This window comes from Opisthocomus hoazin, chromosome 19 (assembly GCF_030867145.1).
Source record: "Opisthocomus hoazin isolate bOpiHoa1 chromosome 19, bOpiHoa1.hap1, whole genome shotgun sequence".
NCBI classification, from domain to species: domain Eukaryota; kingdom Metazoa; phylum Chordata; class Aves; order Opisthocomiformes; family Opisthocomidae; genus Opisthocomus; species Opisthocomus hoazin.
The window spans coordinates 17,274,987-17,298,650 of record NC_134432.1 but is presented as its reverse complement, the minus strand read 5'-3'; the positions used below and the strand labels follow the sequence as shown (position 1 = coordinate 17,298,650).

Sequence of the window (23,664 nt, the reverse complement as noted above, 5' to 3'; positions counted from 1 at the left end):
TACTGTGACAATAAAGCTTTTATGACATTCTAGGTGGTTAAAAATGGCAGTAAGGAGCTCTTAAACATGGCACAGTCATGTTGCTTTTCTGAACCGGCAGACCTGCCAGCAGTGCATCAAAAGCCGTAATTTCCTGTGCACTGAAGCCCCTATCTCTGCTGCCTCCAGCTTTGTGTCCCAGGGCTTGTGCCTGTGTGCTAACAAATCGCTATTGTCCAGCGCGGCGAATAGTGGCTGGGACCGAAGAATTGCTGTCTGGTTTCTATTCAAATCCAGGTAGTCAGATATATGAATGGAGTTTCTCGAACAGCCATGTGAATAACCTCTGCTCTGCGTGGAGGCTGCGAACGCGTCGCTGGCTGGCGGGGCTGCGCCCCAGCGCCTTGGCTGCCGAAAGCGCCGGAGTTGGAAATGCACTTTTAATGCTCCTCGTGGCTTTTAATACTTATTAACTTTAAAAATATGCTATCTCGCATTCCTGGGCGAAACAAGGAGGGTACATCTTCCCCTTCTCAACTTTCTAAAGTTGTTGAGGAATTCGACTTACAGCTTTAAAAATGAGTTCTTTTTGCTAAGAAACCAATAGGAAAAGTTTATGAGAATTATTTTCTTAGAACATACCAGATTGGTAAGCGTATGCCGACCGAGTCTTTTATTGTACACAGAGCCCACTGCGAGCATCGCAGTTGGTAACCGCGGAGGGTTCGGGGAGCAAACACATTCAATTTAAATGTAAGTTGCGATAGTAAGAATTTCCGGTGCGATAGTCTGAGCAGGAATCGGGGGGGAATACTGCAAATCAGGGTTCGCTTTTCTGCGCTCCCCCCCCCCCCCCACCTTTGGCTAAGGGTTTTGGTAATTAACACGAAGTAAAGCTGACATAGGGCTTTCGTGGAAGCCAGACCCCTCAACCCCGGGGACTCGAGCTGTCTTGACCCCCCTCCAAGTCGCGAAGCGAGTCACCGGTTGCGATATGGCCCCGCAGGTGAAGCAGGGCAGGGGAGCCAGACAAAAGCGGGGAACCGGGGGGATGTTCTCCCTCCGCGGCAGCGAAGCCCGGCACCCCCGAGCCCCGCGTCCCCGCGGGGCTCGGGGGTGCCGGGCTCCGCTGCCGCGGGGGACGATTCTTGGGCGGGTGGGGGGAGGCGGGGGGCTTCCCCCTCCTTTGTGTCCCCGTCTGGCTCAGTTCCTCCCCGCCAGCCCTCCGGCGACACGCGTGTCTGCTTCGCCCAGCCAGACCCGCCAGCAACTTCCAGCCTCGGGGAACCGCGCCGGTTTCTCCCCTCTTCGAGGAGGGGGGAGGGAGGCGGTAGGGACCCCCCCCCCCCCCCGCAGGGAGCGGCTCCCTCCAGCCGCGTTACATTAGCAGATATATAAATATATATAAAAAAAAAAAAGCGCTTCTATGCGGAGAACAAAGGAACACGTGCAGAAATAAGGCTGAGGGAGGGAAAAAAATAATAAAACACTAAAAAAATCCCCTGACAGCACGTCGGGACGGCCCCCGCCCCCCCCCCCTCCGCCCCCTCAGCGGCCTTAACCCCAGCGAGCGGTTAATGGCAATTAAAACCTTACCTGGCGCTCCCGGGGAAGGCTCCGCGCTCGGCTCCCGTCCCTAAAAAAGTTGCTGGCGGTGCGGCGGGACGGCGGCTCCGGCCGCTGGAAGCTCGGGCCCGGCCCGGGGAAGGCGGCGGAGTTTCCCACCGGGCCCCGCCGACCGCGCAGCCCCGTCCGCCGCCCCCCGCCCCGCTATATAGGGCCCAGATGATGGGCAGGGGCGCAGCCGGTCATGTGCGCCCTGCGACGACGCCGATTCGCTGTCCCGGCGCGGGGTCGCCTCCTGATTGGCCCGCGGCCGAGCACTGGGGGGGTTCTCCCCGCCCTCCCCCCCCCGCCGCCGCCGGCGGGGCGCGGGCCGGGCCGCGGGGCCGCTTGTTTGGGTGCGGAGGGCCCGGCGCCGCCCCGCCCCGCACCTGCCCCGGGCCCGCTCCCGCACGGGGGGCGCGGGGCGCCGCTCTGCACCGCACAACGGCACCGAACCCCGCGGCAGCGTCGCGTCGGTCCGCCGGCCCCGCGCGTCCCCCGTCGGCGGGGCTCTGTCGCTCCGGTCCTGGTCACGTAGCGCCCGCCGGCGGGGTGCAAGGCCCTGGCCACGGGCCTGCCCCCCCGCCCCGGGCCCGCTCCCCCGGGCCGGCCCCGCCAGCCGCCCTGAGCCCGGGGATCAGCTCTGGCGGGAAAGCGGGTCACGGCGTGGGTCACGGCGCGGGTCACGGCGCGGGTCACGGCTCGGGCGGCCGCGTGTGGCGGCTGCCTTTGGCACGTGAGCGCGGCTGCCGCGTGTCTGCCAGGTGCAATCTTGGTGCGGGAGGGCGGTAACAGGGCACGGGGGGTCCCCGCGCCGTTGAAGTGCTCGGGTGGCTGATGGAAACCTTTCCTGGTTGTTGGCTCTGGAGCAGCGGGACGGCTCCCGCCCGATCCGCCGGCGTCGAGGCAGCGTCCCCCCGGCTCTGCGTCCTCCCGGCTCCGCACGGGTCCCTGTGCCGGCACTGCTGCCGGGGCGCGGTGGGAACAGCCATGGCCATCGTTATTGTGGGACAGAAATAAAATGCCTTCAGGCACGTTCTGAAGTGAGACAACCCGATGAGAAATGGGTTCTGCCAGTTTTGGTGGGTTCAGACTAGCGAAACTGAAAGCCGCTCCCACGGGCTTGTCCGTAAGCTCCCCCTGTGCTGGAGGAGCAACGCGAGACGCTGGGATGCCCCGGAATACGGAACTGCACAACGAGGATGCGCTAACTTTGTTTTTGTGAAGTGTTTTCAGTGGGAACACCAGGCCGGGGGGAGAAGTTAGCGTACGTGTTCCATTTTCTCTTCTCATTCTTTCCCGGTCTTTTTTGGAAAAAAAAAAAGTTTCATATGCTGCTCTGGTGGTGACCCAGGCTCGTATCAGGGTCCCGCAGCTGCTAATGATGTGGATGAAGAGGTTCCCACCTCCTTGTTGTGAGTGTGAAGGAGATAGCTCCTATCTGCCCTCTGTCCTGCCCACAATAACCATTCCAGTAACTTCTCCGGTTTCCAGCTAGCTTCCTTGCTGTCTCCTCTTTCAAAGGTTGCCTTCCATTTCTTAAGTCACATGAAGATGCTTCAGAAACGTAGTGGACGCTGTTGGTAGAATAGGTGTTCTTGTGCGGACCGCGTGATGACCGTGCTGCTGAGCGGTCAGTTACAGGTCGCGCCGGCTGAAAAGCGTGCGATACCTTCCATCCCATTTATGAAGAACAGAAGTGTCTTTGGGGGTCGTATGGTCTTTGCAAACCATCTGCATGGCTGCTGGGCTCTAGGAGCTTTTACAGACTCTTGGGCGTGGCTTCATGCACCGACTGTACTGCCCAGGCCCCGTGCGGTGCCCAGGCTCTGAAGTCTTTTCGTGTAATGTCCTTGTGCTTTCTGCTAATGCTGCGTTCTTCAGACTTGCTTTAAAAACCCAAACTAGCAGGGCAAATTGTACTGAAAAATGTTTAGGTCTATAGCCTAGATTAGATTCCAGCCTGGTGCTCTTGGTGCCTTAGAAATCCTGAATTAGCAGTTATTTACTGCTGCCTGCGTAGCAGAGGTTTGTGAGAACTCTAAAACTTCGGTAACCACGAGTCAGAAGTCCTCTGGCAAACTGATGTCGAGATTTGCAGAAAGCATGTAAAAGTCCTCAAATATGAACTGTTAGGGTCTAGAAAAAGGAACAATGTTTTGGCGTAGTGTATAAAAATAATCATATCCCAATCCCCTGATACCTCTTTCTGTCTCCCATGTCAGAGGTGATCTGCAAATGGTCAAGTTGCTTGAATATTTTGAAGCTCATCCTAATTACATTGCTCTCGTTATCAAAACACTAGGACCTGTTCAGCTGGATCTACATCGCGATTACTAAATTAGAACCGCATTTCACTAGATCTGTGGAAAAACATCATCTCCCATTGGGAAATGATCTGCTGGAGCCGCGGTGGAGAAGAAGTTCCCCAGGCAAGGGCTCCGTGGCCGAGGATGCCGGGCCATGGCCGTTCCTGCAGCAGGAGCTGGGCCCCGCAGGACCCTGTCAGTCGTGATGGGCTGGGAGGAGGAGGTGGGTGTTTGACCCAGTTTTTGACCCTTAAGCCATTTTACGATACTGGAATCAATTTGGTGTTGTGTTTTGCTGCATAAAATTTGCCGAAGTCAAAAGGAAAAAGCAGTGGGGATCTGCTGAGGCAGCTGAAAGAGAGGCAATGCCAGTACTCCTGTGTGCTTCTCCCAGTTATTCGTGAGTCTGGCAGATCCCGTCCTGCAGAGAGGCTGGGGCAGGACAGGGGAAGGAGGAAGGAAGAACCTTCCAGTGAGTTTGCTCAGATCCGAGATGCTTGACCCAGGCAGGCAAGTGTCTGAGTCAGACGTGTCTCATTTCTCTCGAGACTGTAAAGCCCAGCAAGCTGAGAAGTGAGGGCTGACGTGACAGACACTTGTCTTTTTCTTCCCCTGTATCGTCTTTATTGTAGCTACAGAGCGATTCAGAGTGTGAATCTGCGTGCGGGCTTTTGTGGCTGTTTGGGACACTCTGCCGTCTTGTAAATCATCGCTTTCCTGGCCGTGCTGCTGACGAACGCTGGCTGCCCCGTCACCGCAGCGGCACCAGGAGAAGGGCGGAACTGGCTCACGGCGGTCATCATCCGCGTCGACGTTAACTCTGCTAACGGGCGAAGCGTGCGTAAGACACGCGGCAGCAGGAGTACGTAGAAACCCGAAGGTCGTCTCTTACAGAGACGCTCTTCCACAGCGGGGTGAAGAGGAAGCAAAGGGCCCTAAGTGACAGATGCCTTCAGACAAATTCATGATGGTACGGCGTTTCACCGTCCATTCATGGCCGACTGCACTTTATTAAAATGCCACGGCAGCCTTCCGCGTGACGGCCAGCCCTTCTTTTCACCGCAGCGTGGTTCCTGCGGTTGCGGGCTGTGCGGAGGCCGAGTTACGGCTGCTCGGCGTGGAGGGGAAGTGCCGTCCTTGGGGCAGTGCGGCACGCCGTCCTGGCCGCTGATTTTCCGTGGCCCTCATTTCTGAAGAGTGTGGGTTCACTCGCGCAAAGCCAGAAACCGCTGTGGCCGAGTGAGCAGACCCTGGCTCTGACGGAGGAGCCCGGAGTCCTGCCCTGCATCGCCTGGCCTCTGCCAGCGACCCGCTGGGCACCGCGCTGCGCAGACCCGCTGGGGCATCGTCTCAGCCCTCCCCGCTGCTGTCCCTCTTCCTCTCCTTGGGTAACGGAACCGTGGCTATGGCCGAGTTCATTCAGGCAAGATTGTAAAACAAAATATTTGAGAAAAGAGTTGGGAAAAAACTAATTTGGGTTGAAGAGGGATTAATTGAGGAAATTGTTTCTACTTGTACATCCTTCTGCTAAGAAGTAAGCAAGGAAAAGCTTGAAAACGAACCTTGTTGAGCCCATTTTTTGGAGTTGTTTTGTTCATACTCTGTCCTTTCGGCAGCTGTCATTACTTGAATCCATCTAACTCGATGAGGAAGGAAGGCGATTCAGTTTGTGAGCAAATTCAAAGTGAAAAGGTTTGGCCAGTGACATGCTGAAGGGGGAAGTGTAGGTAAAATGGGATTAAACAGAAGTATTCTTGGTGTTGAGCACATGGTCCAGAGACCTCTGCTTTAACACTCTTTACAGTCTTATTTAAAGCTCACTTTGTATCTCTTCTGCATGAAAAAGGGGAGAAAATTCATTTTACAAAAAATCGACATGAAACTGGGTGAGATAGAAGTTGTTTGACAGAATCGATAGAAATTTATGAAGACTGGCTACGAAGCTGCAGGAGCAGCATCGGGGAAAGACCGTGTCAGGAAGGATGCCTGGATTTGGGGCGGGTGATCCGAGGGATCGTCCCTGCCAGCCTTGTCCGCCGCTGGCCGCTCCTCGGGCGCCGGGGCCGGAGCTGCCCGGCTGCTGGGGACAGGAGCTCACCGCCAGCGTCCGGACGCGGCGCGGGAAGAGACCTGGCTGCAGCGTTTCCCCGGGCTCGTCGCGCAGGGGAGAAGCACGATGGACGGCAGTGGATTTCCTTCTTGCTTTTCTGTGCATGTAGTTTCCTCGCTGCTTTAAACCTCAGTTACACCAAGTAGCCTTTCGAAGCGGAATGACACGGGCCTTCCGAAGCCTTCCCACCTGCGACCGTTAGAATGTATTCTGTATGTGGTGTTCCGTGCCGTGGTGTGGCGCAGAGACAGCTACACCGCGTGTTGTGCGAAGGCGGTCATCCTCGCCACGCGGAGAGTTAGGGAGCAGCTCCAATTCGCTCGCTCGAGGAGTGAATGAGAGGGGAAAACGAAGGCAGAAGACCAAAGCTAAGTAGCAGGGCAGTGGAAGAGCCAGAAACGGGGTCTGCTAACTCTGTGCGTGTATTTGTTTTTTAGGCTGTGCTGCCAGTATTAATAACAAAAGAATTGGCTCAGTTTCCACATTTCAGCTATGAAAAATGCATGTCTGTGTCCTTGCAATCAGGGGAGCACTTGTGCTCCAAGAGGGGCACGCTGCAGGTTAGCACTCCGGCGGTGTCCCTGTGGCTGCCTTTTTCTCGGTGGCTGTCACCTTCTGTACTCATCAAGTGGGTAAAGAATTTTTGTCATGCTGCTTCGTGAATGAAGTCTGCGCTCTTAAAGAGCGCAAGAATTAGCTCTGAAGTATGCATTATCACAAAGCCGGTGATGATGCTCAAAATCATAAAAACCAAAATATACTTTCACTCCATTTTCCATTTCTCTTATCACGACTCTGAGGAGCCGGAGTCTGGTTTTAGTTTGTCATGCTTTTTTTTTTTTTTTCCCCCCTGGCTGCTGCTAAAATGCTTGGGTTTGCGGAGAGCTACCAGCCCTGTGCTTTTAGCATCATTCAAAAACCTTCCATTTAGAAACCATTCTGATATCTTGGTGGTTTTTTTCTTCTTCGTCTTTTTTTAACTACTAAGGGAATTTGCATGAAAATGGACTCATTGTTTCTGAAGAGTTCCATCTGCTCCTGCTGCTTATTCTGTAGCTGAAGTCATAATCCTCTGTTTGTGAAATTTCCCATTGAAGAGATTTTTGGCTTGTTATAGTTTCGGCACAAAATTTCAGAACAGAGGATATATAGATGCTTCACCTAAAAAAAAAAAAAAAAGAGAAAAAGCCTGGAGGTGACATCAGCACTACAAGTGCATCTGCAGTCACTGCACTGTAATTCTGCGGGGCCGGAGTGGATGGGCAACAGGGCAGCACGCGAGGTCTGCAGGGCTGGGGGGGTGAGGCGCTTCCTCGCAGCGTCCGCGCTTCGCCTAGGCCTGATGAAGGAATAATAATCTGCTGGTTGGCGCAGTAAGTTAGTATTTGTTTTGGTCAAAGTCGAAGATTCGGGGTGAGAGGGGTGCTAAAACCAGCTAGGGAGAAAGGAGTGGAGTCCCTTCAGAAGAGCTTGGGCCAGAAGGGACAGCCAGGCTGCATCCGAGCAGCTCGGAGGGTCCAGGCGATGGAGACTCATTTCACCACTCTCACAGCCCTCTGTCTGCTTCAGAGGAATCTTCTGCAAGCGAGAACAGCATTTTTTTGTTGTTGTTCTAATTCCTCTTCCTGGGCTTTCTACGTTTTACATACCTTTATGTGTAATGCCACGCCATGTCAGCGCTGAACACACCCTTCCAGTGGCAGCGGGAGGAGACGGAGGATGCCGTGGGCTGCGCGGTGACGCTTGTCCTGCTGGGACCTCTGTCGCGATGCAGAAACCCTGCGGGGAAGGGGGTGAGGGCGGGCGGCCCCGGGAGCAGCTGCCCCGCAGACCCACCCGGGGGGCTGACGGCTCCCCGCAGGCAGGACCTGAGCGTGGACGGTGATAACGCGCGTGGCTGCGGTGAGCCTGCCTGCGGAAGAGACGCTGAGAGCATCGGTGACCTCCTTTTGCATCCTCATTGAGGGGATTGTTTTCTGCACCACGTGCGGTGTTTGTGAAAAACATTGCACGTGCATGAGCCAGGCTGTGCTTTACAGTAGGTAATAGATGGTTCTGCTCAGGAAAAACAGTGCGCCTCAAACGTTTGGCATTTTCTCTACGAATTAAATTCTGGCGTGCACGTGTACCCCTGTGTGCAGCGCCTGTGCTCGGGGACTGCCTTCTAACCTTCCTGAAATGAGCAGGTTCCACAACGGCCGTCTCACCTGCATCACCGCCAGCTGAGTTCGCGTCCTCCTCCTGCTCCTCGCCCCCGTTCCCGGGCACCTCGTTCCCCGTGTGACGGCTGTGAAGGTGCGTTCCTCCTGTTCCCAGGCCGTGCCACGCGCGCACTGCTCAGGAGCTCCGGCTGCGGGAGGTGATGGCCCGACGGGTCACGTCCCACCGAACACCAGCCCCTGGCCAGACCCTCACCAGGCTGCCCACGTGGCCCTGCGCTGGGCTGCTGTAGCTGCTCCCTGGCTGCTGGCCCCTCTGCCCTCAGTAAAATCCCTCCATCCATTACCCCTGCGCAGGATCTGGCTCCTGTAGGTTGCTGCTCCGCAGCTCGCCTGCAGCTCCAGCATAATCTTGGAGTTTTTCAACTTTGTGTACGAATCAGACGTATAATTTACCTCTTTAGGGACAAAGGATGGCTGATATCAACAAAACTGCACGCTTCGCATGCGGCCGTGCTTTGTAAGCTCCACAGGAAATACACTTAACTAAACAAAGTCGTAATTATGTGCAGCTTCCTACCTCTGTTTTCTTGCTGTTCTGTATCACGTTAGCGCTCAAGTACCCGTTATTTAGGAAAGCTCGCCGCATATGCCTCGTGCCAATCAGTCTCTTGCTCCCTTGTGGCAAGCTTCTTTTTCACCTCTGTCTTCTCTTTTATCTGTCCCTGGCCTTCAGAGCCTTTCAAAGAGAGAATTGAAGTCTTCTTGTCAGGTACAGCCTGGCCGCTCGCGCTGGGCGAGGCACGGCTCAGCCGCTCCCCGGGTGGATGGAGCTCTGCCGAAAGGCCATCGTGTCACCCGCCGGGTCCCGCTGCCCCCGCGGTCCTGACCATCTCACAGCCCTGTGCAGGCACCTCTGTGGTGGAGCCTTCCAGAGGTTTGCCTGGAGCTGAGGAGAAGACGCTGGAGAAGGCGTGCAGCCCTGCGGCTCAACGCACGGCTCTTGCGCCGATGGCTGCAGGCCCTGGTATCTGCAAAATTCGTTACGCGGACACCGGTTGCGACAGTAGATTTGAGCAGAGGATGAAGGACTGCGTCCTGTGGATATTGGATGCTGTTAGAGGAGAAGCTAGTACTGGACTTCAAGCATCAAGAAATACTAGCAGATTTATATGTAGATACTCTTCCGAAAAATGTAAGAACATCACTGCTTCGAGGGGAAAAAAGCCTCTGCAGAAGTTTGTTACCAGTTTTGGCACCTTCATCTTTGAGGAAGGGTCTCTTTCCCCTGCCTGACAGCTGTAGGAGAACACAGGCATTTTTCAGACACGTTTAGCTGGCTGACGTGTTGGCTTAGTTTTCCTTTGTGTTGTACTGCGGGTAAAGCTGTGAGCTCTGCGCGTTTCATGAGCGGTGCTGGAGCTTCCCTGTTTCCCTCAAGAGCTGGGTAGGAGACTGGCTGTAAAACTGTGCCTGAGCTGCAACAGTACGTGCACATTGTTCGAAACATAGGTGTTCGTGGTGTTGTTCGCATAGAAATCCCTTGGGTTTTCTTTTTAAATTAATTCCATGTTTTATTCCTGTGTGCAGAAACACAGCGACTCGCATGTATGACCCAAGTACAGATTCTGCACAGCTACAGCTCAGTTATAAAAGAGACTAGAAATTACATGTAGCTCTGTGATTTAATTTTCTCTGACATATTGAGTCTATGTTTTAGCCTACAGAACTCCACAGCTGTGCCCTAATTCTCTTTTCCTTGTGATCTCAACATCGCTGCCTTTTAAGGCGTTGCTATTCTTGGATCCCAGCAGGACACCATGTTAGACTGTCACCCTGCCCTGGCTGCCTTGCCGTGGCACAGAGCGGCTTCTCGCTGGACTCGCGGAGAACGCGGGCGAGGAAAAGTTTGGAGCTATGTAGTGGGTGGATCGGACTAGATCAGAGTGCTTTATATTCTACACGATCGTATATATCGAGGTGTGGATGTAGGGATTCCTCTGTGACTGCTGTCTGAGGGCATAAGGAAAATGTTTGAGTTTTGTTACAGATAATAAGCAATAATGTAATTAGGTTTCGGCAAGAGCTGCATCCGGGATGACAACGCGCACAGGAAAAGATGGATGTCTTCTGTGCTTGCAATAACAGGGTCGCTGCCCTGTGGGTGTTCGTGTTCTGTTTTGTGAAGTGGCATTCGTAGCTGTAGAACTACGGAAGCCGAATTCCTGATTTAACCGAATATTGACTGTGTTTGAATTCCGGTGCTGCCTTTATCTGGTATCTTGCATTTGCTTATATCAATGTAGTGCAAGCACAGTTTGCTAAATTTGGGGTAGGAACTTGCTGGGTGTGATTTAGCCTGTTCCAAGACACGGTGTGCCTCCCTCGCTGTGCTCGCGTACGTGAACCGGAGCATTTCGAGGGTCTCTCGCGCGCAGCAGAGATGGGTTCCCGAGGCACGTGTGCTGCAGAGTCCTCACAGCGCAGCACAGACGGCCCCGTGTTCTCTGCTGGTGAGGGGCCTGGTGGTGAGCGCGGGGAGGGTGTTGTTTGTGTTGTTTTCAAGATACGTGATCAAAACACTAATGCAGATTTTAATTTTTAACTTTTATAAAATGAGCAGGCTTATCTTAAGTAAGCAACATGAAAGTAGAACACGACTGGAATTTCAAAAGCGTAGTGCTGAAATGCGGGAACCGTTCTGGGGCAGACCATTTCCATTTCGAATCCGAACCCGACGTGTTGCCTCGGAAAGCACCTCGCGTTTCTTGCAGCGCGTCGCACTGGAGAGGACCCCTCCGGGTCCTCTGCATTGTGGGAGGATTCATGGCAGCGGTCGCGGCCGGCGAGGCTGGCTGGGCATCAGCTGGCAGAGCGGGAGGCAGCCGTGGCAGGGCACTCCTGTCCGTCCGTCCGTCCGTCCTGCCGCAGCGCACGCAGACACGCTGCTGCGCTGTGCCGCGGCCGCACGCGCTCCTCTGCCCCCCGAGAAGCGGGGAGAGCTCGGTGGGTGTCGGCAGTCGGCCCTTTTCGGGTTCCCAGCCCCCCGGAGCCGGCGAAGCAGGGCAGCAGGGTGGCTTTAACGCGGTTGCCGTGTGTCTCGAGTCGGCGGCGCTCGCCGCAAAGAGGACAGTCGTTCCAGCGGAGCGCGGCTCCGGACACGCTTAATGAGGGGAAATCCACTCCCCTAAGCCAGGGGCCGTCGTCCCCGGGCAGGCACGGAGCGAGGCGATTCCTTCGGCAGGGAATGTGGAGGCATCTGTTAAGGAGTAATCGCTGTCCTGGCTGGGGTGTCCTCCGAGCGCGAGGTTTCTGCACAGAGAAGGAGGGACCCCGACTGCTGCCAGGCAGCGGCGTGTGGGCCGGCTGCCAGGGGAGATGCTGTCCTTTGCCGGCTGTACGGAGGAACTTGGACCCTCTTCACCTGCAAGGCGTAAAAGCTGGGAATCTCCACGGTCTTGGTTCCAGGCCTGGGGGTCTGTTGCTTTTGGCCCCCTACATACGCCTGCTGTTTCAGTAATTAACTTAGGCGTTAATCTGCTCCTGCTATGAGATGTCAGGCAGGCTCAATAGTACTAAAAGGCCGTTCCATCAGCTGTGCTTCCGCACAGCATCACCTCAGACTCCTCCTTTTCCAGTTCAAGATGGTTTCCACATCCTTTTGGGATCTGGTGGAAGGAAGTGTAGGGCTGCGAAAAGTTGGCTGAGCCTTTGTGGGCCTTGTCCGGAATCCTGCAGAACCGACAGCGAATGCCGGGCGTGGGCTGGTGTCCTGTTTGAAACCAGTGGCAGAGCAGCTACAGCCCTGTGAGCATCTCTGGCTCTCCAAGGGCACGTCGTTTAGGATGGTGTCGTTTCCTACCCCTGGAATCTATTCCCCCAGGAACCCGTCCGTCGCTTTGCGGCGGGGTCCAGGGGTGCGTAAATTGGTACCTGGGTAGGCTTGAGATGCGCTGAGCTCTCCTCTGAAGATGAGCCTCTGCCTAGACTGTCAGAAATCAGGCCATTAACGGTGGATGGCCTCGACACAATTTGCTGCATAACTTGTATTTACGGATTGCAGGTGTCTGAATTTGTTCAAGCACATTTTATGCTACTTGTTGCCTTCAAGCTGTAGCTGCTGCTAATTCTTCTCTTCGTGCAGCTTCTACCCCGGCAGACCCGGTCAGAGCTTCCAGGCCGTAACCCTGAACACTGCGGTGCAGTAACGACGTCACAGCCTTCTGCAGGAGTCAGTCACAGATGTATAAAAAACAAAATCAAAAAGTGAACAATAATGGAAGAATGCTGTTGGTGGTGGAACCTGTTGGGGAATTCAGGGTGTGGTGCAGGATTATGTTTAAAAAGGACAAATTAAAAATATAAACCACTTTTACACACCCTGAATTTGTAAATGCCCCTAAAACATCCGTGGTTGCTTTGAGAAGCAATGTAAAGGCCAGGAAGCCCTCCTGACGGTGACAAGCTGCTTGAAGAGAAGCCACTGGGATTTACTGCCAGCACTGCGTTTCAGAGGGCATGGGAGAGCGCTGGTGGTGGTCCGAAAGGATTTGGGTGTGGAGAATTACTTTAAACAGAGAATTAAATGTCTTTCTCTAGAATAAATATATATTTTACTTAAAAAAAAAAAGTTTAAAACAAGAAGTGTTAATTTTAATATTTGCAATTTGCTGTTTACTCTGCATCTGCTCCGGCCGCTGTCTGAGACCGGGTCGGGGCTTGCCGGGAGCGGGGCCGTCTGACCCAGCGCAGCCCCGCTGATCCGTAGGGTGCCTCTGCCTGGCACCCCCACGGGACAGTACATTCATTTTAGGTACACGACTAACACAGATGTGAGTGGGGTCACGGTAATTGGTAGTTATTATTGTTTGGATAACGGACATCCCGGGTCTGCTCACAAAAAAGGTTGAGAAATAAATGTGAAAAAATGAGAAAGGAAGAAAACAATCACTTTACAAACCCAAAAGAGATTCCAGCAAGAATGCGTTCCTGAACCTAGCAGAAACGAAAGCCTGGGGTGCGGGGTCTGTGCCCGCGCGGTGCCCTGCCCACGAGCACGCGCGGGCAGAGCTGTGCCTCCTGCCCGCTCCGCACTGTCGTGCCGCGGCCCCGGCGTGCTGGCACGCGGCGGCACGGAGGGGCTCGAGAGCTCTGCGGAAAGGGGGGGTCTGAGCAGACCAGTAGCAGACCAGTAGCAGGCTGGTCTGGTCCTGGATCCCCGGGTCGCTGCGATGTTTAGATGCCTTAATGAGCCAGGCTGTTGTGGTCAGGGCTGCTGACAGGGAAGAAAAAGGAGAAAATAAAAATGCGTTTGGGGAAGTGTCATGGGAAGAGCTTTCCACAACATTCGTGGGCGCTTAATGTCCTGAGGACAAAGCTAGAGGAATTCAAAGAAATAAAATCTCTTGGATGGCTGTGACAAATCACAGCATTGTTACATTACACTTAATGTATTTTAATTGACTCTGGTTTTGTCCCCCGTCGGTTTTACAGTGCTGTCATCTGGAAGGCGAAGCATGGAGCCGTGCTTTCCCAGCAGAGCTGTGCTTGGGTCTGCACAGGGTGTATCTAGACCACCAGACCTCGTGTGAACTGGGCAACTGTCCTGTGAATGAACCAGAGCAGATGTAGGTTTGTGAAGTATCTTCTAAAGTGAGTAAAATACCAACTAGCTACCAATTAAGTTGGCATGAGGCTGGATCGTGTGGAACATAGCGTGTGAAGCGGTAGTTAGACCATCTCGTGAGACGTATGTACAGAGGGATCAGCTTGATATCCAAAAAATCAGCTCCACCACGTGGAAGAAGTTCTTGACTCCAGAGCAGACGCTTGGCACGGAGCAGATCCTCTGCTGCTGCAGCCGGGGAAGCAGCTGGTCAGGGGCTCATCCTCCGGGAATCAGCCACGGAAGGAAACGAGGGCACATTTATTGAATGGGCTTGCTGAAAACGGCGGAATATTGGGATCAGAGATTCTTGGTTTCTGCTCCGGGTGAGGAGCAGAGTGTGATCTGTCGTGCTGCCTTCTGAGCTGCCGCCGGCGCGCCCTGCCGGGTCCCCTGCCGGGTCCCCTGCCTGCCCACCCCCTTTGTTGGGTGGGTTAGGTGCAAGGTGACCGCTTCTCCCGGTTTCTCCCGCTTTCCTCCCCATTTGCAAAAGGAAGGGAAATTCCTTCGTACGCAATGGGCCCGCTTTACCTTTGGGCTACCTGGTTATGTAGAACACTTCTATGACTGTAAGAATTTTGTCCTGAAAATACGTTGCGGTCCTGGGGACTCGTTACGAGCAGCCAGTTGTAGCTGTTACCAGCATGGAGTAGCTTTCCTCCTGAAGTATGTTATCTTGTTACCATAGATTTAAATATTTGATTTACAAAATGTTGCTGCCTGATGCTCCAGTAGTATCGTATAAACCACATCACAATAGATACCGAGTTTAAAGATTGTTTTAAATGGCTTGAACACAGACAGAGGTCAGAAAAGGCAAGATAACAGCAAAAGAGGCTATGTCAAAAAGTAATTAGAGCAGGACAAATGGATTGTGCAGGCATGTCGAAGGCTGTTATTTCTGTAGGCAGTGAGTAGGAAAGGTGTTAATGTAATGTGACAGATCTGGAGCAAAAACGAGGGTGCAGGGAAAACAAATAGCAGCTGACCAATGGAATGGTTTAAATTATGAGGTTTGCTTTAACATAATTTGATTACACATGAAAGAAATGTTTAGTGTAGTTTCTTTGAAAATCTAATTGTCTTAAATACTGCATGTTCGCTTCGGTCTCTGCGCTGGAAGCAGCGGTCGCCGCTCTGCGGCAGCCTCGCTGTCTGACAGCAGTGAGCGTGTGAGTCGCTGGGTAGCTCACAGACGGACGGGAGGGGGAAGGGGGTTTCCCTGGTGTGAGTCTGGAAAAATTGGCTCTTACTTACGTCTTAATTCGGGAGCTCGTGCTGTCTGGGGTGGGTGGTATCTGCGGCCGAGGGGCTCCCGGTAGAAATTACGTGAAAATTGAGAATCGAGTTTATCAGAAGGAAGGGACTAGGATCAGATTTAGCAGGAGGAAGGCAGGGAGGTGACAGTTCTTTTTTCAGGACCCAGCTCTTTCCCTATTCAAAAGTAGGAGCAGTATTAGTAGGAGGGGGGTAGCAATGCAGCAGTGCCCCCGGTTTCCAGACCGCTGCAAGGGACTGGATGGAATAAAGAGATTTAATTTCCTGAGCACTGTCCCCTGTGGTGTCGTGTTGAGATCACACTGCCTGCTGTACACATAAGGGCTCGACTTCGCAGGCAGAACCGCCTGCGTCGCTTATGGGAACATTGTCCTAACATCTGCAGTAGCAGAAAATTTAAATGATGGAAGCGTCTTTATTAAGGAGCCACCGATGAAGCTTTAAGCTGGATGCTGAACGCATGACGGCTAGACAAGAAAAGGGGATTTGGAGCCCGTGAGGAACAGGAAGGATGGAGAGGGGCTTTTCACAAGGGTGTGCAGTGACAGGACAAGGGGGAATGGCTGTAAACTAAAAGAGGGCAGATTTAGATGAGATATTAGGAAGAAATTCTTCCCCATGAGGGTGGTGAGGCCCTGGCCCAGGCTGCCCAGAGAAGCTGTGGCTGCCCCCTCCCTGGCAGGGTTCAAGGCCAGGCTGGATGGAGCTCTGAGCACCCTGGGCTGGTGGGAGATGTCCCTGCTCATGGCAGGGGGGGTGGAACCAGATGATCTTCAAGGTCCCTCCCAACCCAAACCATTCTAGGATTCTATGATTCTAAGGTGAGCTAAGGTGGTAAACCGTGCGTCTTCCATCTGAGGAGGCGTTGGCAGAGCCAAGGGCAGAAGCTGGCCGTTCTGGGGATGTTCTTTTTTTCCAGCGGCATACGCTGTTTTCTGCATGGATGTGTCCTTGGCCAGCTACCTGGGAACAAAGGGACGTCTGTGGGTGCTGTCGGGGTGTAGCAGGCAGAACCTCCATACTTTTATTCCCATTCTTGTCCATTCTGGAAGGACATTTCTGTTCAGCTTTTCCTTTTCTTTGTAAAGCGAGAAAATGGTTTTACAGCCTTCAGCCGGTTAGATGTAATGGTCAAAGACTGGCAAAAGAGAAAGAAGACATTTTAATATAGCTGCTCCTAATAACGGAAAAGCTAATTGCAGTGAAGCAATCACCCGCGGGACGCGGCGGGGGACGGCAGCGGGGACCGGGGCTCGAACCGGCGGGGGCGGGTTCTGCCCCGAGGGCAGCGGGGGCTGCGGGCAGCGGCGGCGGGGTTGGTCCCCGCTGCGGCGGGTGCGTGCTGCCCCCTGCTGGCCGCCCGCGGCTGGGTGCCGCCCGCGCCCGGCGATCGAACCGTGCGGCCGGCCCGCCGTGCTGGGTGCGGGGACAGGGCCCGCAGCTGCCGCGCGCCCGCGCCGGGCCTCCCCGCTCTGCTCTCGGACCGAAGGCTGAGGAGCCGGAGCCTCCCCGCGCGGGCGGCTTGCTGGGACAGCGGCGAGGGCTGCTGCTCGGAATAATGATAATAGTAATAACAGTAATAACAGTAATAATAATAATAATAATAATGATGATGATGATGATGATGATGCTGGGAGCAGCAGCAGGAACAGCAGCTCGAACAGCAAACTGTTGGTCTGGCGGCGGTGGCGTTCTGAACAATACCAGCGACTGGCGTAGCTGGTATGACTGCCGTTTGTGTTGGGCCTAAAATAGTCTTTTTATTTTAAATAAAATAATTATTTATTTTAAATAATCTAATAATAAAATCAAAAACAAAAAATCTAATAAAAATCTAATAAAAATCTGAAAAAATCTAATAATAATCTAAAATAGTCTATTTATTTTAAATAATCTAATAATAATCTAATAATAAAATATTAAAATCTAATAAAATATAATTAAAATCTAATAATAATCTAAAATAATCTATTTATATTAACCCCCGGGGCTGCGGGGCTGTTGCTGGTGACGGGGACCCCGCGCAGGGACTCCCCCCAGTTTTCCAGAATGATCTGACCGCTGCGGGTCACGGGGAGCCGCGGGCGCAGATGGGACGGGGCAGTCCCGCGGGTGGCAGCAGTTTCTGGGGAGCGTTCGGCGCTCGGTTGCCAGCTCACAGATGCAAAGCTGCTCCCTCGGCACCCTCCTTCCTTGGCTCGCCCGCCGAGGCAGCAAAGCCATCGACTTCCCGCCTGCAGCCCCATGTGTTTCCCTTTCCTCCGCTGACGGCGACCCCTCCAAGCAGCCCTTAGCCCCCCCGCCTTTCCCCCGGTCGCCCGCAGCTGGGCTGCGCTGCCCGGTGCCCCGCGAGCGGGACGCGATGGAACGCGCCCTGCGAGCCGCCCGGCAGAGCGGGACGGCAGAGTCGGCAGCCAAGCAAAGAAAAATAGGAATAAACAGATAAAACTGGAAACTGGGAGAAGGGTTCGTTCCGCAGCACGACCCATCGAACGGGTAAGGAGGAGGAAGATGCTGCGTTCTGCGTGCCCCAGGCGATCACCTCCACCAGCACCACGAACTCCGGGTGCGCTGGACACCGGCGAGCAGAGGCGTTACCGCGCCGGTCACTGAGCCGTCGTCGCAGGGCTGCTCAGAGGTCAGGCCGAGGCTCGCGGTCACTCCTCGCAGCTCCTTCCATCGCTTCTCTAAACAATTTTATTGCATTTTTTTTTTATTTTCTCTGCAATATCCGTACACATAGAGTGAGGGGAACAGAGTTCTGGGGGAAAGTATCCGCTGTGTTTACCAGTCCTCTCGCTGCCGCGGCTGAGTGGTAACGCCGGGGCGCGTTATGCTGAGCTTATCACATTTGTTCAGCAGCGTTTGCAAACCAGCCTGGTTCTGCTGCACGGGCCTGGGGTGCTGGTCCCTGTCTGAAGCTGCCGTGCGTGCAGGGCTGCTCCTGCGCCTGCCCACCCGGCCGGGCTCGGGAGCGTCGGCGCCGCGGAACGGGGCTGCTGCCGGTGGCACCGGTCGGTGGGAAAATAAAAGCGAAGCCAGGAGTCCGGTGTTTCCTTCTGTGCTGTCTGGCCCTTGAAATCAAATCCACGTTAGTGTTTTAGTTCGGTCCGTGGCAAGCTGGGCTGCGTGGAGGCCTTCCGCGCCGAGATGTGCTGGGTTTTGTTACCCGCAGCCCGGACTTTGTCCGTGCCACAAAGGGGCCGACGTCTCACACTGCGTCGGCACAACAGAGCCCCGATTGTCATGAAAATGGGCGAAGCCTCGCCGGACCCCGGAGGACGATGGAGCGGTGGCTGCGGGTGGGAGGGCGAGAGGGAGGGCTGCCCCGCGCCCGGGGCCGTGCAGCTCCGCGGGCGCCACGCGGCCCAGAGTTGGGCTTTTCACGGCGGTTTTTGGGGGTCGGCTGTGGGAAGTGCCGGTGCCTGCAGACAGCGTCCCGGGAGACCTCCGCTGTCCTGCTCCGGCAGTGCCTGCCCCACCCCAGCGCTGGCTCGCGGCTCCCGTTGGGCGCTGCGTTTCCGAAAAAGTCGCATCTTTGGAGGATTCCTTCTCGCTGGAATCACGGGTCTCCCCGGGGAGCGGGGCAGGCAGCCCGCGGGAACACCCGCGCTCCCAAACACGAACCGGGACAACATTCTTGAGACGAAGCTCCCAAGGCTGCGTCGGTACGGGATGCCTTTGGAAGCCTTGCACCGCTCTTGGCGTATTCTCCTTTCCTCCTGCCGCGTTTATAACCTGCCGTCTCCTCCGCGCTCTCTCCAGGCTGGGTTGCCTGGCGCCGCAGTTCGCTGGGACAAATTGCAGCAGAACGCGGCGTTTTTGCCGTCCTCGCCTGGGGACAAGTGACCTCGTCAGCAGCGGGACGAGCCGATGCCCAGCACACCCTGGAGATCTCCCCGCGTCCTCCTCTCGCGTCCTGTGCCCATCCCTGACGGCCAGAGCATCAGGACAATAAATCTGCTGCAGGCAGCTGTGCCGCTTGTCCGGTTCTCGGCAGTGGTTTTGGCTTTTACTGCCATAAACGGGTGTTACTCTAAAATTTTAGATACCAGTTACAACAGCATCAGCTGTTTCTGTTTGGGGTGGGAACTGGCGGGTTCAGGCTGAAGGAAGAACCAGCCACGCTACTCTTCCTCCTGGCAGACCTGCTGTAAGGCCGTCTGGGTCAGGCAACGGCATTCGTCACTCTCGTCCCTTTTCCTGCCCGCTGCTGTTCCTGCTTTGGCCTCTCGTTTTACAGAACAGCCCCAGATCGCTGCAATTCTTTCCTGCCCTGAAGGATTTATTAAGGACACGTGTATTTAATGTAAGTCAGTTTTGAGTGATTTGGAAAATTTGCGTTGTTTGACCGATGACTTTTCCCAGCCAGGTTTCGTCCATCCTCGCAGTTGTTTCTGAATTAGCAGGGGTTTTTTTTGGTGTATCTCTGTTTGGAATCCCAGCAGCAGCTGTGTGAGCAACTTGGCGTCGGGCCTGTTATCCTGAGATGAAGTCGCCTGATTTCAGGCCGCTGTGTCCACATCCCACTGCGGTGTGACAAAACAGGCGCTCTGCATTCTGGTCACACCGCTCCGAGGGGTGCCGGGGCCGAGCGGCGCGCTCGCGGGGGATGAAGAATGCGGCGCTTCGGGAGCCGGCGCGATCGCCGGCAGCTGTGTCAACAGCGCAGCCGGGGCAGGGCTCACCTTGGCTGTGCGCGGCGAGGGCAGGGGAGCAGCTCCTCGCCCAGCCCTGCGCGGGGAACCTCCAGAGCGAAGAAAAGCGAGGTCAGCCCGAAGAGCGGGGCAAGGAGCGGCGCAGCAGCGTCACAGGTCGACAGCGCCAGCCGAGCGGGGCCCTGGCGACAGCTTGCTCCGGCACTGTGCACCTGCTCCTGCAGAGCTGGGGGGGTCAAACAGCGCTGTGGAAGGCAGAGTCACGGAAGGGCTGGGGCTGGTGGGGGCCTCTGGGAGCTTCTGGCCAGACCCCCCTGCCCAAGCGGGCTCTGCTGGAGCAGGGTGCCCGGGCTGCCAGGAGGACACTGCCGAGCTCCGCTCTTGCGTGCACACGGGGTTATTTGCGTTGCTGGATGTCACCAGAAAGCAATAAAATTTCAGGCTTGGGGTGGAGTGAAAGATGACCTCTTTTGTTGCTGCTGTGCCTTGTTTATTTTAAGTCAGCCATTTCTCAGAGCGCGGTTGAGCCCTGCGGTCCTCGGGACGAGGAACAGAAGCAGACTCTGGCTTTTGAAGGGAGCCAGCACGGACATCTGGAGGACAGGCTGAGCTGGGCACTGGCGGAAAGGTTTTTGGCCATTCCCTGAAGTCCTTGGTGTGGTGAGCGTGGGTTTGGGCTTGGCCAAACCCAGCTGACCCCTGGGACAGCTTATTGGGCATCCCGTGTTTGCAGCACGAAGGACACGTGAACCGTGCGGTATCCGAGGCTGAGCTCATCCCAGGAGGGGGATGAAGGCGCAGGAGGGCTACGTGGTTGATGGTTGGACTTGATGATCTTAGAGGTCTTTTCCAACCCATGGTTCTACGATTCCATGGAGGCATTCGCTGCCGCAGAGGAACACGCGGCTGTGTCTGACGGAGCGCCCACCGTTAGCAGAGCTGCCGCGGTGGTGCCTGGTTTGAGGCGGGCAGCTACATCAGCCACGGGTTTATTGTTATGGAACCCTGCACTGCCACGGAGCTCAAAGGCAGCGGCGATCCAGCTCGAGGAGGATGAGCAGCACGGACTGTGCGAGAGAGCAGTTGGGAAAAGACGAAACGCGCCGTGTCTCAGGTCGTGTTTTTCACTATGGTGCTGGTTTCTGTTTGGAGCTGTGGCCGGGTGATTTTAACCCCACGCTAGGCATAGCGCTGCTGAAACTCATTAGGAAAATGAGCGCCAGCTCCCTGACCAGCCGGCGTGGATCCTGCTGTTACGTTCTGATTGCTCGACTGACCGTTGCACTTGTCCAGCGCCGGCTGCCCGCACGCCCGTCCCGCCCTGTTCGTTGTCTCCCGGCGCATGCGGCTGTCCTCGGGCCACCGCTCGGTTCAGGCGCCCGGAGCCGGGCTGTGCAGCTCCTTCATCCCCGCCAGCATCGACCATCGCACTCCTGCCACGGGGCGTGCTCTTGGGGGGACTCGCAGAGCCCTCGTCCCCACCGCTGATGGCACACCTGCTCCGGTGTCCTGCTCTGTTCCTGTGTTTCATGCCGTGGTTTTCCCCCACTCCATCCCAATTCTAAGGTGCTGCTGTGGCCCTTCCCAAGCTCAGGGCAGAAGGTATCTGCAGAAGCCCCGGTGTCTCAGACTGGCTCAGCAGGTTTATTTTTTTCTGCAGCCAGGTTTGGTTTCCATCCAGGTGCTGATCTTCAAGTCGGCTTTTGCGAGGCTGATGACAAAACCGCAAACTGATGCTGGAATCACTTTTCCAAACGCAGCCTGTGTTACGCAGCCTCAGAGGACAGAAAACGGATTATGCAGCCGTTTCCTCAGTTTTCCCCCGGAGCGTGGTGGTGGGCACGGCCGAGGGCGATGCTGGAGTACGCTGTGCTCCTGCTCGCCTGGCAGCTACCGCGTTTCTGCGAATGAAGGCTGAAGCAGGGCAAGCGCTCGTGCGGTGTTGGCTGCTCGCCCTTTGGAAACCTCTGTCTTACCACAGACGCACACGCGTGTTCCTCTGGCGAGGCAGCGCGGGGAGCGTCCAGCCGCCAGCGTCCCACCCCCGCGGCTGGCTGGCGCAGACCCTGGCCAGGAGGGCTCTGGGCCCCCGCACCGGCAGCGTCCCAGTCCTGCGGGAACTGGGAGTCCCAGTCCGTGCTCAGGGCCGTGCGTGGCTGTGGGCAGGCTGGTGGGCAGCATGGCTGTGGGCAGTGTGACCATGGGCAGCGTGGCCAAGGGCAGCGTGGCTGTGGGCAGCGTGGCCGTGGGCAGGCTCATGGGCAGTGTGGCCGTGGGCAGTGTGGCCGTGGGCAGCGTGGCTGTGGGCAGCGTGGCTGTGGGCAGCGTGGCCGTGGGCAGCATGGCTGTGGGCAGCGTGGCCGTGGGCAGCATGGCCGTGGGCAGGCTCATGGGCAGTGTGGCTGTGGGCAGCGTGGCTGTGGGCACCATGGCCGTGAGCAGTGTGGCCATGGTCAGCGTGGCCGTGGGCAGCATGGCCGTGAGCAGGCTCATGGGCAGCGTGGCTGTGGGCAGGCTGGTGGTCAGCATGGCTGTGGGCAGCGTGGCCGTCAGCAGCGTGGCCGTGGGCACCGTGGCCGTGGGCAGCGTGGATGTGGGCACCATGGCCGTGAGCAGCGTGGCCGTGGCCAGCGTGGCCAGCGTGGCCGTGGGCACCGTGGCTGTGGGCACCGTGGCCGTGGGCACCGTGGCCGTGGGCAGCGTGGCCATGAGCAGGCCCGCGGCGCGCCCCGCAGCACCGGCAGCCCTGCCCGCGGCCTGCTGCTGCCCGCGCTGGCCTGGCTGCAGCGCGTCCCTGCCCGTCCGCCCCGCGGTGCCGGTTGGAGCCGCGGCCGGGCCCGGGCCCGGTGCGAAGGCCGGCTTCCCCCGCCAGCAGCTGCCGGTTGCTCCCGGGCCCGGCGCGGCGCGGGGCGGCGCGGGGCGGGGCGGCGCCGCGGCTCGTTAGCATAGGCCCGGCCCGCGGGCGGCGGCGATGGCCGAGCCGGGCTGCGCGCCCGCCCGCGCCGCCGCGCCGCTCCCCGCCGCCATGAGGCGGCCCTAGGAGCCGCGCCGGGGGGATGAAGCGGGACTCGACCTGCATGGAAGGTGAGCGGGCCGCGGGGCTTGGTCGGGGCCGGGGCGGCCCACGCAGCGCCCGGGGCGGCGGCACCCGCGCCGGGCTCTGCCTTCCCTTCCCCTCTCCTCGCCGGCGGCCGCGGGGTGCGGGGCGCGGGGTGCGGGGTGCCGGCCCTGCGCGGCGGCCGGCGGCTGCGGGGCGCGGGGTGCGGGCTGACGGCAGCCGGAGAGGGGTGCCGGTTTGTTCCGTGGCTCGGCTCGTTCGGGTTTAAACTTCCCGGTCGCTCCCCGCCCGGGACAGCCGCGTTCGTGCCGTTCGTCGTGGGCAGCGTCGGGGCCGTGCGGGCGGCGGGTGGCGAAGCCCCGTCCCCCCGGGACTGAGGCGAGTTCGCAGATGTTTTAGGGCTCCCCCCCCCCCGTGACTGAAGGCAGCGGCGCAGCCGCCCTCCAGAGTAACGTGAAATAGCGCAGCGGGCGAGCCCGGGGCCGCTCGCCTGGAGAAGTCGGGGTTGTGGTGGTGCCCAGGCCCGGCCTCCGGGGGACAGGGACGGAGTTGGGGGGGGGTGTGTTTTAATCTTAGATTTTCACAATTTTCCGTCATTCTGAGTCGTTGCATATCAAGACAACTTAAATAGGTCCAAGAGAAGTATTTTTAGGCAGGCAAGCCAGTTTCTAACCTTACTGCTTTGTCAGTTTGTCAGTTTTACAAACCAGAGCCCAGCCCAGGTTTTAACTGGGAGCGTGTGGCCGTGCTGGAGCGAGGGAGGGGACTACGCAAAAAGCTTTATTTTTCCTAAATTGGATTAGAGAAAGTTGGTCGCTTGGGAGAGCGCCTGTAAGCTGAGGG

The 23,664-nt window shown here is 56.6% G+C and overlaps 1 protein-coding gene across 3 annotated transcripts in view; it reads left to right on the top strand.

The window, feature by feature from the left end:
* NR6A1 (nuclear receptor subfamily 6 group A member 1) overlaps positions 1–23,664 on the top strand; it is a 91,201-nt gene that overhangs the window by 39,242 nt on the left and 28,295 nt on the right. Inside the window, exon 1 of one of the 3 annotated variants that reach the window (XM_075439574.1) lies at positions 22,762–22,847. The exons of the other annotated variants lie outside the window; for them this stretch is intronic. Within the exon in view, the coding sequence (XP_075295689.1) occupies positions 22,820–22,847 (28 nt within the window). The 5' untranslated portion in view covers positions 22,762–22,819. Of the gene's footprint in view, positions 1–22,761; positions 22,848–23,664 lie in introns of those variants that run through there. 3 annotated transcript variants of the gene reach the window in all.